Source organism: Gadus macrocephalus, chromosome 11 (assembly GCF_031168955.1).
Source record: "Gadus macrocephalus chromosome 11, ASM3116895v1".
Lineage (NCBI taxonomy): Eukaryota > Metazoa > Chordata > Actinopteri > Gadiformes > Gadidae > Gadus > Gadus macrocephalus.
The window spans coordinates 3019588-3037046 of NC_082392.1; the positions used below are offsets into that span (position 1 = coordinate 3019588).

Sequence of the window (17459 nt, forward strand, 5' to 3'; positions counted from 1 at the left end):
CTCACACACACACACACACACACACACACACACATGCATACATGCTGTCACGCACACACACACACACACACACACACACACACACACACACACACACACACACACACACACACACACACACACACACACACACCACACACATGCTGGTGGAGGGGTATGTGGATAGGGGTGCCTACCACAGTCTACCACATAGAAAAGACACTGATGGTGTTGTGGAGATGGAGGCTTCGTTCCACCCAATAGGACCCCCGCACTGGCTCCCAGTTCGGGGGTCCCAGACAGAGGGGGGGGGGGGGGCTCTCTCTCCATACCACTGGGAGACGCTACATGGGCTATAAGGAATGAAGACGGATGGACCTGTTAAGACTCAGATCCAGAGGTCTCCATAGTACCCCCGTGGCCCTGGGCCCTGGGGGGTCCTCTATGGGTACCAAGAGGTCGTTCTGAGAGTTGAAGTGCGCTGCCAGCGGACCCACTCAATAAAACATGTGTTGAGGAGCACAGTCGTAGAAGCATGCATGCCTTCACAAGCCTTTTTTGCGATCAGAAAAGAGAAAAGCTTGTGTTGGCTGGTGTCCAACTCCCAAACCGAGATATGTTTTATAGATAACAGTTATTGTTTGTTTAGTTTTCCTTGTATTTTCAACCCAGGAAACCAAACAATTACGGGTGCTTCCGTTTGCTCTGAATAATGGGAGGAATTAACGCCTCCTCTGATAGCAATCTGAGGGCTGTTAGCTCCAGATTTGCAGTAGCCCACTAACCTCCTAGCCCACTAACCTCCTAGACTGCTAGCCTCCTAGCCTGCTAGCCTCCAAGCCCTCCAAGCCTCCTAGCCTTCTAAGCCTCCTTGCCTGCTAGCCTCTTAGCCCGCTAGCCTCCTAGCCCTCTAACCTCCTAGCCTTCTGGCCTCCTAGCCTGCCAAGCCTCCTAGTCTGCTAGCCTCCTAGCCAGCTAACCTGCTAGCCCTCCTAGCCCTCTAACCTCCTAGCCTTCTTGCTCCTAGCCTGCTAACCTTCTAACCTGCTAGCCTCTCAGCCCGCTAGCCTCCTGCCTGTTAGCCTCTCAGCCCGCTAGCCTCCTAACCTTCTAGCCTGCTAGCCTCTTATCCTCCGAGCCTCCTTGCCTCCTAGCCCTCTAACCGGCCCAGGACTGACGCCTGTGGAGGGGGTGCGCTGGTGTGGGCGGCTGCTGAGCCCCAGACAAGTTCTTAAAGGCCTTTAATAAGATGGGGACAAAGCCTCCTTTCTTCCTCCTTTAAAGAGATTAGGTTCCCACAGTTCAGCTCTGGGCGGCCAGACCACTGGCAGCGGGCTCACGGGTACTGGCAGGTAGACACGCACGCACGCACACACACATACACACAACAACACAATCAGAAGCATGAACACACGCACACACACAGCGACAATCACAAACACGCACAAACTCCCAGGCACGCATACGCACGCAAACCACATACAAGCATAATCACAGGCACGCATACACACACACACACACACAGACACACACGCACTCACGACACACAATCACAAGCAGGCATACACCCAAACACACACAATCACAAGCACACATACACACACACACACACACACACACACACACACACACACACACACACACACACACACACGCACACACACACACACACACACACACATTCGGCTCAAGTTCGGAAGGCACGGGATCTGAGGACAGAAGGGGGCTATCTCTGACTTCCTGCTCCTGGGTCTCAGTTCCTCAGAGTCCTCAGAAGACGCTTCACGATCACTTTGATCACTGGTGGAAGAGTCCCCCTACCCCTTCTCACTCCAGACTGCCCCATCTCACTCCATACTACCCCATCTCACTCCAGACTGCCCCATATCACTCCATACTACCCCATCCCACTCCATACTACCCCATCCCACTCCATACTACCCCATCTCACTCCATACTGCCCCATCTCACTCCATACTACCCCATCTCACTCCATACTGCCCCATCTCACTCCATACTACCCCATCCCACTCCATACTACCCCATCCCACTCCATACTACCCCATCCCACTCCATACTACCCCATCTCACTCCATACTACCCCATCTCACTCCATACTATCCCATCTCACTCCATACTACCCCATCTCACTCCATACTATCCCATCTCACTCCATACTACCCCATCTCACTCCATACTACCCCATCTCACTCCATACTACCCCATCCCACTCCATACTACCCCATCTCACTCCATACTACCCCATCTCACTCCATACTACCCCATCTCACTCCATACTACCCCATCTCACTCCATACTACCCCATCTCACTCCATACTACCCCATCTCACTCCATACTACCCCTTCTCACTCCAGACTGCCCCATCTCACTCCATACTACCCCATCTCACTCCATACTACCCCATCTCACTCCATACTACCCCATCTCACTCCATACTACCCCATCTCACTCCATACTATCCCATCTCACTCCATACTACCCCATCTCACTCCATACTACCCCATCTCACTCCATACTACCCCATCTCACTCCATACTACCCCATCTCACTCCATACTACCCCATCTCACTCCATACTACCCCTTCTCACTCCATACTACCCCATCTCACTCCAGACTGCCCCATCTCACTCCATACTATCCCATCTCACTCCATACTACCCCATCTCACTCCATACTACCCCATCTCACTCCATACTACCCCATCTCACTCCATACTATCCCATCTCACTCCATACTACCCCATCTCACTCCAGACTGCCCCATCTCACTCCATACTACCCCATCTCACTCCATACTACCCCATCTCACTCCATACTACCCCATCTCACTCTATACTATCCCATCTCACTCTATACTACCCCATCTCACTCCATACTACCCCATCTCACTCCATACTACCCCATCTCACTCCATACTACCCCATCTCACTCCATACTACCCCATCTCACTCCATACTATCCCATCTCACTCTATACTATCCCATCTCACTCCATACTATCCCATCTTACTCCATACTATCCCTACTCATAGGTAGCAGGTATATTTCATCCTGAAGTTAACAGCCATCTCTCCACAGAGTCCTTTGCTTATAAAAAAAATGAACTTATAAATAGCCTTAAAATAACTTCAAACTACCTTTAAAACAACACCTGCTACACCCTGGCCGGCCCTGCCAGAAAACGTGGTCTCAGTGGGCTGCAATGCCCCGAGAGGAGAAACCGGAGCAGAAGAAACACTGGCAGCATTCATAGGAGAGAGCGCTGCTGCACTGGAATAGCACTGAGCTAATCCAGCAGAATGTTATTCCTTGGGTTAGCCGCACAGGCTGCCTACACTCTTGGAGGGTTTTCATTAAGTCATCGATCCTCATTACTCCGCTGCTCCCCCAGGGCGAGTAGCGTCATTTCTGGGACGCTCAGGGATGTGCTGTCATAACATCACGACCGCTGGAAATATCATAAAATGTTATGAATGTTAAGAATCGAATATTGAATTGCTTGTGTGTTCGGTCCACTGTTTGAACCGTGCATTGAGAATGTATGGTTGTACTACTGTGTTGTTGGGCATGATAGTACTTTTAAAGGTCATATTAAAGAAGCTGAAGAAGGAATCATAGACAGGGGTCTGAATCTAAAAACTATTGTCTAATGGTTATCCTAGCAGCCGATTATTATAGCAGCCTTCTGAATATAAGCTTGGGTTCTGAGGTTCTCGCTATGTTAAGCTCTCCGTACTTTGCAAACTGATACGTAAATGCAATTCATTTTCCTTCTGATTATTATTATTACGGGAAGAACGAGGCAGAGTTTGCGTAGTTTAAGCAATGGTGCACGGTTACATGAATCGAAACATATAATATGGTTTCATTCAAACACAGCTAGCAACTGCATAGGGGGTAGTGTGTGCGTTTCTGCAGACACCAGAGAAGGTGAAAATGTGCATCAAAATTTTTCTTGCAGAAATTAAAACAGAGCTTTGCACTATTGAACTGTACTCTGGTAGTAAAGTTAGTTTGACCAGTCATTATAATGGATTTACATAACACACCATTTCCTCATTATCCAATGTAACAAGTAGATGATGAGGCATATACACTCTCCCAATGGATTTACAATACATAACAAAACATTTCTTCATTATCCATTGTAACCAGTAGATATATCCAAACTCCCACTCTACTAATAGCTCTTGGCAGTGGGAAATACCTATTTTCAGTTCAGACTACTTTAGATACGACTAATGAGGTTGGCCTGCACATGTTGTGGTTGGAACACAGTGGGTCCGCCGTACGAATACAAATGGATGCGTTGGACAACAGAGACGTGTTGCTGATAAAACGTGGAGGATGGATTACCCGAGATCCTCTCTTGCCTGGCTGGCCCGGGATCCCTGGAGGGCCCTCCTGTCCCTACAAGGCAAAGATTGAAGAAGGGACGGATTAGTAAACGGCGCTCTTCAAACTGAATGATTTCTACTGTTGCAGGCTTAGACGGTTATGAGGTTTCCATGAACAATCGTACAGGAAATTTCCAGAGAATTGCAAATAAAACCATTGATCTGGGTAATACACCCAAGCGGGAACACTTAAGAGAGGCATTCTGCCCCGTGGCGGTTAGTCCAGATTAGTAATGAGCCATCAGACTCAATATAATATCGGCAGCTGGCATTAGGTTGTTCCTTTCTAATCCAGCACAGCCCGCTTCCCCTGGAACACGTCTACAGCTTTGTTCCTCCACAGGCAGACTAGCCGAGCCGGCAGGGATGTCAGAATGGATTGAAATTAGAATGATTAACGTCAGCTAGTTTTAAGAACAAATTCGTACATTACATGAATTAGCAAAGCTCTGTGATCGTGAGATTCAGCTCCTGGGCTGGGGAACGAGAACAAGAGCTGAATCTCATTTGCACTCGCAGCAGAAATTAACTTATTTCATGACTGTAACTTATTTCAATGGGGTACTGGACGCAATGTGATCTAATCAAGAGACCAAATAGGGAATAGTGTCCTAGCGTGTGACTTTCAGAGATTCGTTAAGGAAACTCTTACAGAGGGAATCTTGACTTTAATCCGGATAATTTCATGAGAAAATATCTTAAGTGCGAAGCCAGAGAGGCCATCATCATGAGCTCAGCTAGAAGTCCAAGCATCAAACACAGACATGAATGGAGTAAATGGTGGCACAGCTCTTCTACAGTGGAAGAGGGTCTGGTCTTTAGTGGCGCTTAAAGGAGAATCTCATGGAATTAGCAGAAGGATTTGAATGGGCTGAATGTTGTAATGGTAGTAAACAAGCTTCTTCTGCTAATAGATACGTTATATGTGTGTTTTCTAACCCAAGCATTTCAAATGTTGTCAAATATATCAGAGGTGGGGAGATTCTGGTGCAATCTGGCACAAAAAAACACATTAAACATTTGCTCTTACAAAGAAAGATTTTTGTCTAGCCGGCGACCAGATGTCTTTGACGAAAATAAAGACTGATGGTCAACCACAATACTGAAATTTGCATAATGTCACTGTTGCATAAACTATACAGTAAAGGTACGGATCAGATCAGCATTTACTCTTAGCAGAAGAAATGTTAAGAATCAAATTTTTGCCTCAATTTATCCCTTGTCAAAACTGTGCTTCCTAAACTACCACCGTAACCAAATATTGTCCTGAATTAATACGCGTAAATGACAGCGCATAACACAAACCCACAAAAATATGCATAATTTGTTTCCCTGAACGAATGTCTGAGCCAATTGGCGACCATACACAGAGCTGAGAGTTGTCGCACTGCAACAGAAAGCCCTACTAGAGCTGTTCATTTAATGACCGAATAAAAGTCTTGGATAGTGCATTTCACCAATGGAAAATTGGGATATTGTTACCAACTTCTATTACCTGAACGACGTGGGACCATTAAGAGCTACAGAAGTCTACGGATCATTACTTGATGTAAATAGAGACCATTTAGAGGGATATTTCTTTGAATACGACATTACTTTTAGAAACTGATCTAATAGCGGCTATCTTGAAACGTCAACATTTTACATCAAAGTGGTGTAATAAAGTTAGGACTAATTTGTGTTTTACCAGACCAAAGCATTTAAACGTTATTCAAGCACACCGTGTCTATCCTATTAAACAATATAATAGTCCAATAGTAGTTAAGAAGCTGTTAAACATTGCATTGACTCATTTAGTTAACATTTGGATGATTTAGTCATCCAAAATGAGATCTTTATTGGACAGTGTCAGACATTTGTGAAAGCATCGCACCTGGGGTTCTACCATTCATGTTCATACGTCATTCTGTACTCAATATCTTAATATTTTGTTGACATTTACTGTCGCATGGTCCTTGTTTTAGTCGACTGAGCGAAAACTCAAGTCGATCCTTTTTTCAGTGGTGATTTATTTTAGGCGTTGACCCTTTTTTGAACATAAACATCCACCAGCAGGAATCTCCCACCCTCCAGCCGTCAGCCAGAACTTGGCAACCTCCCTGACTCTGGCCATCTCCATCAGACTGCTGAAGAAACAACATCCCACCACACTGAGCACCAAATGGTAGCACCGTTCAAAATAGACTGCAAGCCTCTCCTACTAGACCGTAAAGTGGGTCCACCTAGGGCAAACTATTTATTCTACAAAATAAAGCATTTGAGGAATCATTGTCTGGTTTCTCTCTCAAGCTTCTAAAGACCACACATAGAGGTGCCAAATGGGGCATGTGATGTCAGCACTCTTTAGAGGGGCTTTACATTTTAAACCTCAAAGTCAAATCTGCAAGCTAACAGCAAGCTGATATTCTTCAAAACACCATGAATAAGGGAATTAACCAAATACATGTTTTTCTTCAAACCTGCTGCCACTGCCAATAAAAGAGTTGATGAGGCAAATAATAGTGGGATCATCACTGTGTAGCTTCGGCCACAAGATGATTCTCAATTATAATGCATAGACATTTCAGTTCTGTTTTGCATTGTTTTGGTTCTGACAGAGGACTCACCGCTGGTCCTGGTTCTCCCTTTAGTCCAGGTGGTCCCGCCAGCAGAGAGAATTGGGTCGGGTCCAAGTCAAATATTTGGAAGCCATCTGTTGCAGCTGGGGTGACCGGGATAAGCACAGTAGGTTTAACATCCGGTGTCTTGGTCACTCTTGGCTGGAGTTTCTTTGGGGCCATTGTAATCAGCTGCCTCTGGTAGAGTAGGTAGGTGTTTGAAGAGGATCCCAGTTTGGCCGCTGCAGTGGTCTGTGGAACAGATTTGATCTCCGGTGGCTTCGAGAAGGCAGCTGAAGGCGTGCTGTTGACAGAGGGTTTGGGCCTTTTAATATCTCCTTCTGCCAGCTCTCTGCTCGGCCTGCCAGGAGGTGTTGACTTGGGGACTGTTGGGTTACTTGTACCGGTCGGCAGAGACAGGCTGACGGCGTCGGTACCCGGTACCCGAGGGTGACGGGCCGACCCTCGGTGTACCGGAGCTGAGACAGACGTGGTCCTGTGCACCGGAGAGGCGTGTGTTGGAAGCACCGTTTTGTGAAACATGGATGATCTCTGAGTGGGCTGGAGGAACCCGGCCCTTCTGGTTTCCTCAGGCCAGCCCAGAGTGGCTCTATGGGCCTTTTTCGTAAGCTCGGTCAACGACCTTGGAGTCATTTGGGTAACAGTAATGTTAAGCTCCTGGGGCAGCAGAGGTAGTAGAGGCTGGAAAGCGGGCCGATACGAGTCGGCCTCCCGGCATTGTGTCTTAATGTAATCACAATAGTTATGAGCTGCCTCAGCGGAAGGATAAATGTCAAACTGACAGATGGTGCCTTCGAACGGCACCGAGTTCTGGTTCATTTTGCCCAAAACGAAGGAGCCCTCTGGGTCCAGGGTCTCCTCCTTGCTCGAAGGCAGATCCGCCTGGGCGGTCCGGTTCCCACACGACGCGTACAGAAACACCCGCTGTCCCCGGATGTCCAGCGCCAGGCTGTGCCAGAGTCCGTCGTGGACGTTGTAGTCCAGGCTCACAGAGTTCCTCTGGCCCACGTGCACCAGCACCTTCCCCGGGGCCAGCTCCACCCCCAGCTGCAGCTTCTTCTTCCTCGACAGGATGCTGAAGACGAAGGCGCTGTTGACGCGATGGGCGGAGAAGCTGAGGATCACGGAGAGGTTGGCGGAGGTGTAGGAGGCGGGCAGGACCGTGCGAAGAGGCACCTGGACCCGCGCCCGCTGGGTGAGGATGGCACCCGATTTGACCACGATGACGCCATTAGGGACGGAGCGCGATCCACCGGCCCCGCGCCGACCGGAAAGTCCGAGTCGCTGGAGCACGTCCACATCTGCAGAGGGACAGCACAACCATGACCTGTTAGACGCTGTGATGCTGTGGAACAATGCACCGATGAGCGGCCATGCTTACCCCCTTGCAGTAGTCACTACCTCACAAGAAGAGACTAACAATGTCTACTCTTAGGCTTGAGAGTGCTTAATGCCTGGAAGCCTCTCTTAGATAGGACAACATGAAGTTAGTCATGGGATATTTAAGGTTTGTTTATGGTTGGGAAACGTTTGAGCGGGCAAAGGGTGAGAATGGATTGTGTCACACGAGCTGTTCATCGGGCTGGATTGTAAATTGCCTCATCAAGATTTGGCAGTGCTTTGTCTTGAGTATTATCTGACTTGAAGCTGTGTCTGGTACCTGTATTGTTTTTATACTCTTTAATGGGCCATGCGTGTGTTTTATTAATGATGTTTTCCCTTGCTCGCTGTTCCACTTAAGTGCCTCTATCTATGAGCAACATTATCAAACCTCCTGTCTTTATTTTAGATTGAACAGATGAGATATCCATTGTGGACTCAAAAGGAGCAAACGTATGTCAGGACGGTAACATGCAGCGTCTAATGGATATTATGTTAAGGACGCCATATAATAAAGAGGTTCCACTGTGGCTATACATCAACACCAATCCAGTGATAACAGGTCATATAAGAATGTGTTCTCATCGTCCCGGGGACAGACGGGATCCCTGCAGAAGGCTGCCGGCAAAAAGTATATTTATAGAATCGACTAAAACAAACAATCTCCCCGTGCATGTAAATGGTGAGTCTGCATTGATGGATGACCGTTAAAACAGAAAGCTTGGACTACAGCGTATGAAATCAAACTCAAAATAACTCAAATAAATGGTCAAACTATAGAATAATATAATGCACACTTGTTGTATATTATTGATAGTGACTTCAATATCAAACACACACACACATACACAAAACACACACATATACACCCTTCACCAACTGCACCAGTTCAACCTGCAGACCAGCTGTAGCTAGGCCCGAAATCAGCGGATGCTATAGAGTACAACTTCAGCTTGACCACGTGGCCAAAGTCTTAAACTGGGTCATCCACTTAAACAATGGCCTCCCAGGGGCCAGCCCTCAACTCCATGTAAAACTTAATCTATCACGTCAGTTGCATAAACACTACCTTAAGCAGTGCCTAAGAATTTCAATCTGGTTTGGGTTTGAGGGAAAAGTGTGGACTGTAAATGTTTCCATGAGACTAGCAGGCACAGACACAAGTCATCAGTGATGTTATAAAAGAGCTTTGTAATTAGTGAAGTAATGGGGGAAGAAGTTACGAACAAATGGCTAACAAATGGCAATCAGTGATATGGTCTTGTTGTTTCTGACATCTCTGGCACTCCATAGTAAAGGGTAAATGTGTCTGTTGCGTGGAATGACAATCGGGGGAATCCTTCGTTTACATTTATATTTAGGACGTTTGGCAGACGCTTTTATCCAAAGCGCATTACAATAAGTACATTTGTCAGAAGAAAGAGAAACAACAATATATCGCTGTCGGTATAGTAAAGATGTTCATAGAAGAGCTAAGCCCTAATAATTGTTAGGTTAACCCATTCCCGAATACAACAAAGACAGCTAGGATAAGATGCTACACGATGCTAAGTACTATTTTAAGTGCAAGGACATACCCCATACAATAAGTCAGTAAGAGGGTTTTGGGGGGTGGGGGGTAAGGCTATGCAGAGTCACATTTTGAAAGGAGTCGTGCGGAGAGACAGCGGGCTGACTCTGCGCTGCAGCAGACGAAATATAAAAACAACAAATGAAGCCATGTTATTCAGGGGGACGTCCAGGGCCTCTGGGTGATCTAATTCCCCGCAGCCCGTGCATTAGGCCCCCGGTCCAGGAGTACCGGCAGACGGGGGGAGCCGCGCCGCCGGCTCCGAGACCTGCTATCATTCTTAAGACAGAGTAAACAAGCTGCAGCCCACTTTCAGAGCACAAACATCAGAGGAGGAACACTGGCGGGAGTGTACAGCGGGCCGGGGGGGGAGGAGGGGGAGGAGGGGGAGGAGGGGGAGGAGGGGGAGGACCGCTGGGTTCACCCGGGTCACGGTAAATCTCGACGCAACTTCCCTGAGTATGTGCATGTGCGGAAACCGAGTGGGGCCGTGTTTTGGAGGGGGGGCCTTGCTCAGCTGCTTAGCCGTCCTGACCCACTACAGCGCCAGCGTGTTCTTGTCAGCGCGCCCTCGGTCACCAGGCATCCACACACGGACACACGGACTCACGGACACACGGACTCACCTTGGGCCTGCGCTGACCTCAGGGAGCAGCTGAGACACAGGATGGTCCAGAGAATCAGCACCCTCCTGTTGGGGGGAGAGAGGAGACTGCTTAGAACTGGCTGTTAGGGCAAGAGAGAGGGAGAGGGAGAGAGAGAGAGAGAGAGAGGGAGAGAGAGAGAGAGAGAGAGAGAGAGAGAGAGAGAGAGAGAGAGAGAGAGAGAGAGACAGAGCGAGAGAGAGAGAGAGAGAGAGAGAGAGAGAGAGAGAGAGAGAGAGAAAGAGAGAGAGAGAGAGAGAGAGAGAGAGAGAGAGAGAGAGAGAGAGAGAGAGGGAAAAAGAGAGAGGGAGAGAGAGAGAGATAGAGGGAGAGAGGGAGAGAGAGACAGTCAGAAAGGGAGAGAGAGAGAGGGAGAGAGAGAGAGAGAGACAGAGAGGGAGAGAGAGAGAGAGAGAGAGATTGGGAGAGAGAGATACGCCCAGGTGCTTTAGAGACGTCGCCCCCTATTCACTGATAATGATATTTATATAATCTATATACATATGATCCTATATATACATTACATAACATTATACTACCTGTGACTTATTCAGCACCTCTTGAATAAACCCTGGGACTGGTGAGGGGTACGACATGATGTACAGCAGAGAGAGAGGCAGCCCTCCTATCGCTGGGAGTACAGCCTGAGCCCCTACAGCCTCTGCTGCTAGCCCTACTTTTAATGAGCAGTTAATCATGAGCTAAGTTTATTATCGAACGTCCAGACCGTAGCCGCTCTGGGGAGGCCTGCAGAGGTCTTCTAAAAGGCCAAATTACGTCATCGTAAAACTCTGTGCCCCCCCCCCCCCCCCCCCCACCCCTCCCCCCCCCACCCCTCCCCCCCTCTTTTATGCATCCTTATTTATCCCTATGTGTGTGAAGTACATTCAGGCCCCGCCTGATCACGTGAACCCAAACCACTGCCTCTGATGCTATAAAGGACCCAATCTCAGACAGTCTCCATCGTACTCCAAACCAGAGACAGGCTTTGCCTCATTGGGAGTGCGCCCCGGCGGGAGCGCGTATGTCATCGCGTCAGCAACACCAGCGTGTGACCGCCGCCGGACACGGGCCAGCCAGCTTTGGCCCGCGGTCACGGACGCCAACGCCGGGAAGAAACCCCGAGCATCCGGTCGCTACCACTTCCGCAGCGTGGCCTCACAGTGACCCGCCCAGCACTGAACGCGTGCCAGGGACAGCAGCCTTCAGATGGATTCACCAGCACCAAGGCGACCAGTAGCCACACTGGGATGTCCCCACCACAGACACTGCTTCATCCATTCAACAAGTGTTTGATGAGGCTGCTGGGACCGGGGCTTCCTCGTAGGCAGGGCTACTCATCTAGCGCTCCCCAGCTCCACTCTGTGATTCAAACGGGAGAGGAAGGGGCAGGAAGGGGCGGGCCTCCCAGACCCAGTGATGACCACATGTCCCATTTATGATGCAACATCTTGACTTGCCGTTCATCCCCCCCGCTGGGAGAAGCGGCTGAGTGACTGTGAGTGTGTAGTTGTACGCACAGTGGGCGTCACCAGAGAGAAGAGGGGAGGAGAGAGAGAGAGGGACCGGGACGATGTCTCCTCCCCTCATACAAGCTCAGCAGATCGCTCACGGATCTGGAGGCTCATGGGGAGACGAGCAGCGAAACTATGTTGCACTCCACAGACTTTCTCCAGTGGAATAATGAGCCCATACATCAGAATTGTATAAGTAGGCAATGACTAAACAAAACTATGGAAGAACATTCGAATTGTCAAGATTATATATTTGATCTTTGTTATATATTTTTATGTCCTGCGTAAAATGGAAAACATTACCTTTTTTTAAAAAACACAATGATACTGAAATATTGCCACATGCAAAGCCTATTTATTTAGTTAAATGCTTTAGGCCTATACGTCCATCCACTATATAGCATCTTGCAAATTAGTACACAACTGTCATACTACAGCATTTATAATGCACTGGTTGTATGTGGCTATCAGTAAGTAATGCCAACAACTCACAACTGAATTACAAAAGTGCAAAGCTATAAGTTTGCTAAATGAAGCCTGAACAACTCACCCCCCTACTCCAGCTGTTTTGAGTTTGGAGTACGGGGCATTGTCCGTCTCCATAGCGGTTACTTCATTCTTCCTTGCGAGTTTGTACTATAGTCCAGACGTGGCAGATAAAAGCAATTATTTTCCATCCCAAGTGTTCCTCCGGATACCGCAATAGGTTTGCAATGACACGTAGTACATTCAAATGAAACAACTCATTCTAAACTCATCGTTTCTTTCATCGTTTCTTCTGTCAGCTGTCCATGAGTGTCATCGGAGTGTATCGCACGCTGGAGAACTCCACCGCGTAAAGCGCGTTTCTTTTACGCGCGTTTGGTTTCCGCGCGTCTTGGAGATACGCTCTGTGTTAGCAGCAGTCCGCTGTGTTATGAGCAGTCCTGTGTTAAGAGAAGTCCGATGCGTTGGGAGCAGTCCGGTCGCTTACACTTGAGCGCCGAGTATGCGGACTAGTGAAATTGAAAGTTATTGGAGAGTGAGGGATCCTTGAGTCTGTGGAAGGGGGGGAACACCTCCCTCTGTCGCCCTCAGCTCACATCGAGGAATAGAAATCTTGAACGGAGGGGGGGGGGGGGGGGGGGGGGGGGCTTTCATTTAAACTGTTTTCTGAAACCATCATTATGTGGGTCTGCTAATAGACGACGGAGACAAAGGCATTCCACACGACTTGTATTGAGGATTTACGTGGGATTAGCCCTTTCCCACTCAAATGAGGAGAATTACAAATTGAGTTCCTTCACTTTAATGTAAATATGGGGTTTAAGTGTTTTTTACCACAAATAATCAAATTAATTGTTTACCCTACAGGGTAAACATTTCACGAATTTGCGAATTCCCCTGACTCATTCCCTGGCCTGGGAGCACAAGGTCTTGGAAGACTAGGCCTATTTGAGGACTCTCCACTTCCGCTCCTGGCTAACTCTGAGCGGGCTTGGAGGGCTGCATGGTGTTACTGTGCACACTGTCGTGTGCTGTGAAATTCCTCCGTCAAAGAAAGTCTTCATTGGCCCGCCTTCAGCAAACACGCTACGACAGTGTCCAGGGGAGACCCAACAGAGGCCTGATTCAGGCCCTGCAACAAGATCCCTCCGGCTCACACAGAGAGCCTCACAGTTCCCCGTCCCCTGGCCACAGCGCCTTGAAAGAGCTCTTCCCATGTACCTGCCGGAGCTCTGTCGGATGTTAGCTTTTGTTACCGTGCGTTCTTACTCGACACAAGGGAAGCAATGTGTGCACAGGCGCGGGAAGCGTGCACATGATCCGTGTGTCGGACCTGATAGCTGAGAGCCGGCATCGGCACCGTCTGCAACATGATGTTTGGGCCGTGGTGATTACTCCCATTTGAAGACGGGATTCCGAGCCAGAAGTGAGAAGTGGTGCGACTCTGTAACATTCCTGAGCAGCAGCACTTCCAGGCAGCTCAACTTTAGCGGCTAAACTAACAGTAGCCAACCAACACTGCCTGCTAAACTTTAGCTGCTAAACTAATACTAACTAAGACTGCCATAACATCCCGCTTAACTTTAGCTGCTAAACTGTACACTAACTAACTAACACTGTCAACTAAAATTTAGTTGTGAAACTAATACTAACTGAGACTGTTAACACTGCCTACTATACTTTAGTTGCTAAACTTATACTAACTAAGACTGCTAACACTGCCTACTATACTTTAGTTGCTAAACTTATACTAACTAAGACTGCTAACACTGCCAACTATACTTTAGTTGCTAAAGTAATACTAACTAAGGCTGCTGACACTTCCAGCTGATCTTTAACTGCTAAACCTTACATTAGTTAACTAACACTGTCTGCTAAAATGTAGTTGCTAAACTAATACTTACTAAGACTGGTAACACTGCCTACTAAACTTTAGCTGCTAAACAAATACTGCTAACACTTAATACTAAACTTAAGCTGCTTAACTGGCACTGCTAACTCAACTTTAGCTTCTAAACTAAACTAACTAAATAACACTGCTAACACTTAATTAATTAACACTGGCTACTAAACAGTGTTGCTTAACTAATACTAACTAAGGCTGCTAACACTTCCATCTCAAATTTTGCTGCTCATCGTTGATAAACTAACACTGCTAAGACTTCCAGCTCAACTTAATCTGCTAAACTAACACTGACTAACTCACACTGCTTACACTTTCAGCTATACTTATGCTGCTAAATTGACACTAACTAATTGACACTGCTTACACTTTCAGCTGAATTTAAGCTGCTAAATTTCCATTAACTAACTCACTAACTCTGCTGACAATTTCAGCTCAACTTAAGATGCAAAATTTGCACTTAACTCACAATGCTAACCCTTTAGTGTCGCGAGTGGAAGTCTTGCTTCCACCTAGCTAGTTTGTGACCTAGTCACCCACTCATGGAGATGGGAGGCAGCAGCGGTGGAAAGCTCTAACAAATCGTCCACTGAGATTAACTCATTAGAAGGATGAATATCTGGTGGCCAGATAAAGTTTTATTCAGGATTTAGGTCACTCATCGCGTCTGTAACCATTGGCAGGTGTGGATACTGCAACCTTGCAACTGTTTCTGTTCCAGATTGACGGTGCCGATACGTAATCGTGCCCAGCTGGCTTACATACGGCAACATCGCAGTGGATATTAGAACTTCATTGTCTAAAGGAAATTGGAGGATTTTCCTGGAGACACGATGGCAACGTAGCCAGGAGCCATTCTATACCATCTCCACAATGCTCCACCGACAGAGCGGTTGTATAATTCATGAGCACCAGCCAGAGCTCACACTGGAATAATCATCCAACAGAATTCAAGATGCCGCGGGAGAAATCAGTCTGAGAATTTTTTTCTGACACGAACAACAACAAAACACCAAAAATATATTTTGGAGTTTATGTCGGCAACCTACATTATCCTTTGATGTTTAAGACACGTGGTCCCTGGTGATCTCTCTCGGCTAAGAAGACGGGGCTGAGGCGGCCTGGGTTCTGCTGATGGAAACCCTGGTATGATAAACACTGAGGGATTTCTGTTTTACTCCCCTGTCTTGGTTGAATTGGGGCCAGATGAACGCGGCAGCCTCTTCCTGCGCACAGCTGGATCCAATAAGGCCGCCTGTCCCGTGGTTCTGGCTGCGCTGTACATACATTTAAACAGGACGGAGCAAAGACCCATTCATCCGAGTTAGGCGGCTTCAAATTGGATTTGAGGATATTTTTCAGTAGTTCCTGCAGAATAATTTTATGGACGGATGGAAGAATGGAAAGAGATAGTGATGGATACAGTTGCTAAATGTTTTATTTGTTTAACAGAAACAGATTGCAGCAGAAAGTACCATCTCTAGCGTCCATTTACTACTGTTATGGGGACATTTCGTTTTTGGATGAGCATTTGCATGCATGTTCCATACTGAAACACTCCTCTATCTATCTGACCAAATGTCAAACAGCAGATTGAGTCATTGTTCCAAAGGCCACATACTTTTCCATGCATCATCATGCATCATGCTGTAATGCGCTAAGAGCCAAGGCTAAGAGGAAAACACATCCGTATTGTCCTTTTGGTTCAGAGTTAGTGTGAAAGGTAGACCCCCCTCGCATTATGCTTTAAGAGATACTGATGTCTCACGTAAGATTGACTTCACTTATCTTTAGCTCAAATAATTTGTGGTCTCAGCTGCGTTTTTCTGTCTGTGCCAAAGTCTGAGCAATGAGCTGTGTGCAAATCATAACCTTTGGCTTCGGTCTTCAGTGTAGACAGCCCACGTCATCGACCGAGCCGTATACGATCTATGAATCTCTTCCAACAGCAGCTCTGATGACGGGAGCGTCTCTGTTGACGAGAGATCTCACAGGAGTGCTATCATCTCAGAAAATCGTCCCTTCTCATCCGTAGCCAGAAGTATTCTCTGCTACCTCCACCGAATGTGGAGATGAAGAGAGTGTTGAAGGCGTCACTAAATTACATGTTATGTGTTCTTTGTTTTCATTTTAGATTTGTTCTTGCACAGGCCAACGAAGGGCTTTGACAAACTTGCTTTCATCTTACAAGTATGTCTGAAAGAGCCTCTAGTGGTGAACATGGACACAACCATTTGCAGACACCAATTTTTTCATGTTTTTTTTATGAAACTTTCTACTGAAAACAATTTCCTTACAACGATGAGGCTTTTCCAGGACCATCTGTTTTGGACGGTCCAAACAAACCGAGTCAGAGTTTACCTGGAGGGTCAGAGTGGGAGCCTGCCAAACGGAGGCTTTGCTGTTGGCCATCCACGCCGGTTCACCGCCCTCTGGCTCCCCTAAACACAAACACACCGGCTCCAGATCTTCTGCCTGTAAATGTGGAGGGAGAGCAGCTCTACTGTACACACACACAAACACACACACCCCTTCAACCTCTTAATGCGGTACACTGAGGCGAATTGTGCAGGCAATGTTCAGCTGTCTCTCTCCCACATTATTTATGTTCATCCTTGTGGTGATGAAAATGGTACCGTTGCCTCCATCTGACTTGACGCACAACTCAGACCTTAGATTGATATCCAAACTCTTGGGCAGACTAGCTCATATCAGCAGGGCTTTTCACTTTATTTGATATTTGTATTTCAATCATGTAGCTTGAGGCTGGGAACTGTAAAAAAGGTTGGTAAAGGTTTATATCAACACCATGTAGACTGGCAAATGTAGTAATCATTCTATCACTGATTGTGGTAACACAATGGTGATTGCGGATGACAGCCCTGGCATTGGCAGTATTATAAATGTTACCACCTGGGGGTCACTGTTTCGAATCTTTGGGAAAATT

The 17459-nt window shown here is 47.2% G+C and overlaps 1 protein-coding gene across 1 annotated transcript in view; it reads right to left on the reverse strand.

Annotated features, from left to right (window-relative positions):
- Positions 1-13197, reverse strand: part of LOC132467470 (collagen alpha-1(XXVII) chain B-like) — a 63960-nt gene extending 50763 nt beyond the window's left edge. Inside the window, exons 1-4 of the mRNA XM_060064783.1 lie at positions 12674-13197; positions 10592-10656; positions 7004-8316; positions 4228-4410 (exon numbers count right to left, since the gene is read on the reverse strand). Of these exons, the coding sequence (XP_059920766.1) occupies positions 4228-4410; positions 7004-8316; positions 10592-10656; positions 12674-12726 (1614 nt within the window). The 5' untranslated portion in view covers positions 12727-13197. The remainder of the gene's footprint in view (positions 1-4227; positions 4411-7003; positions 8317-10591; positions 10657-12673) is intronic.
- Positions 13198-17459: the final 4262 nt, after the last annotated feature.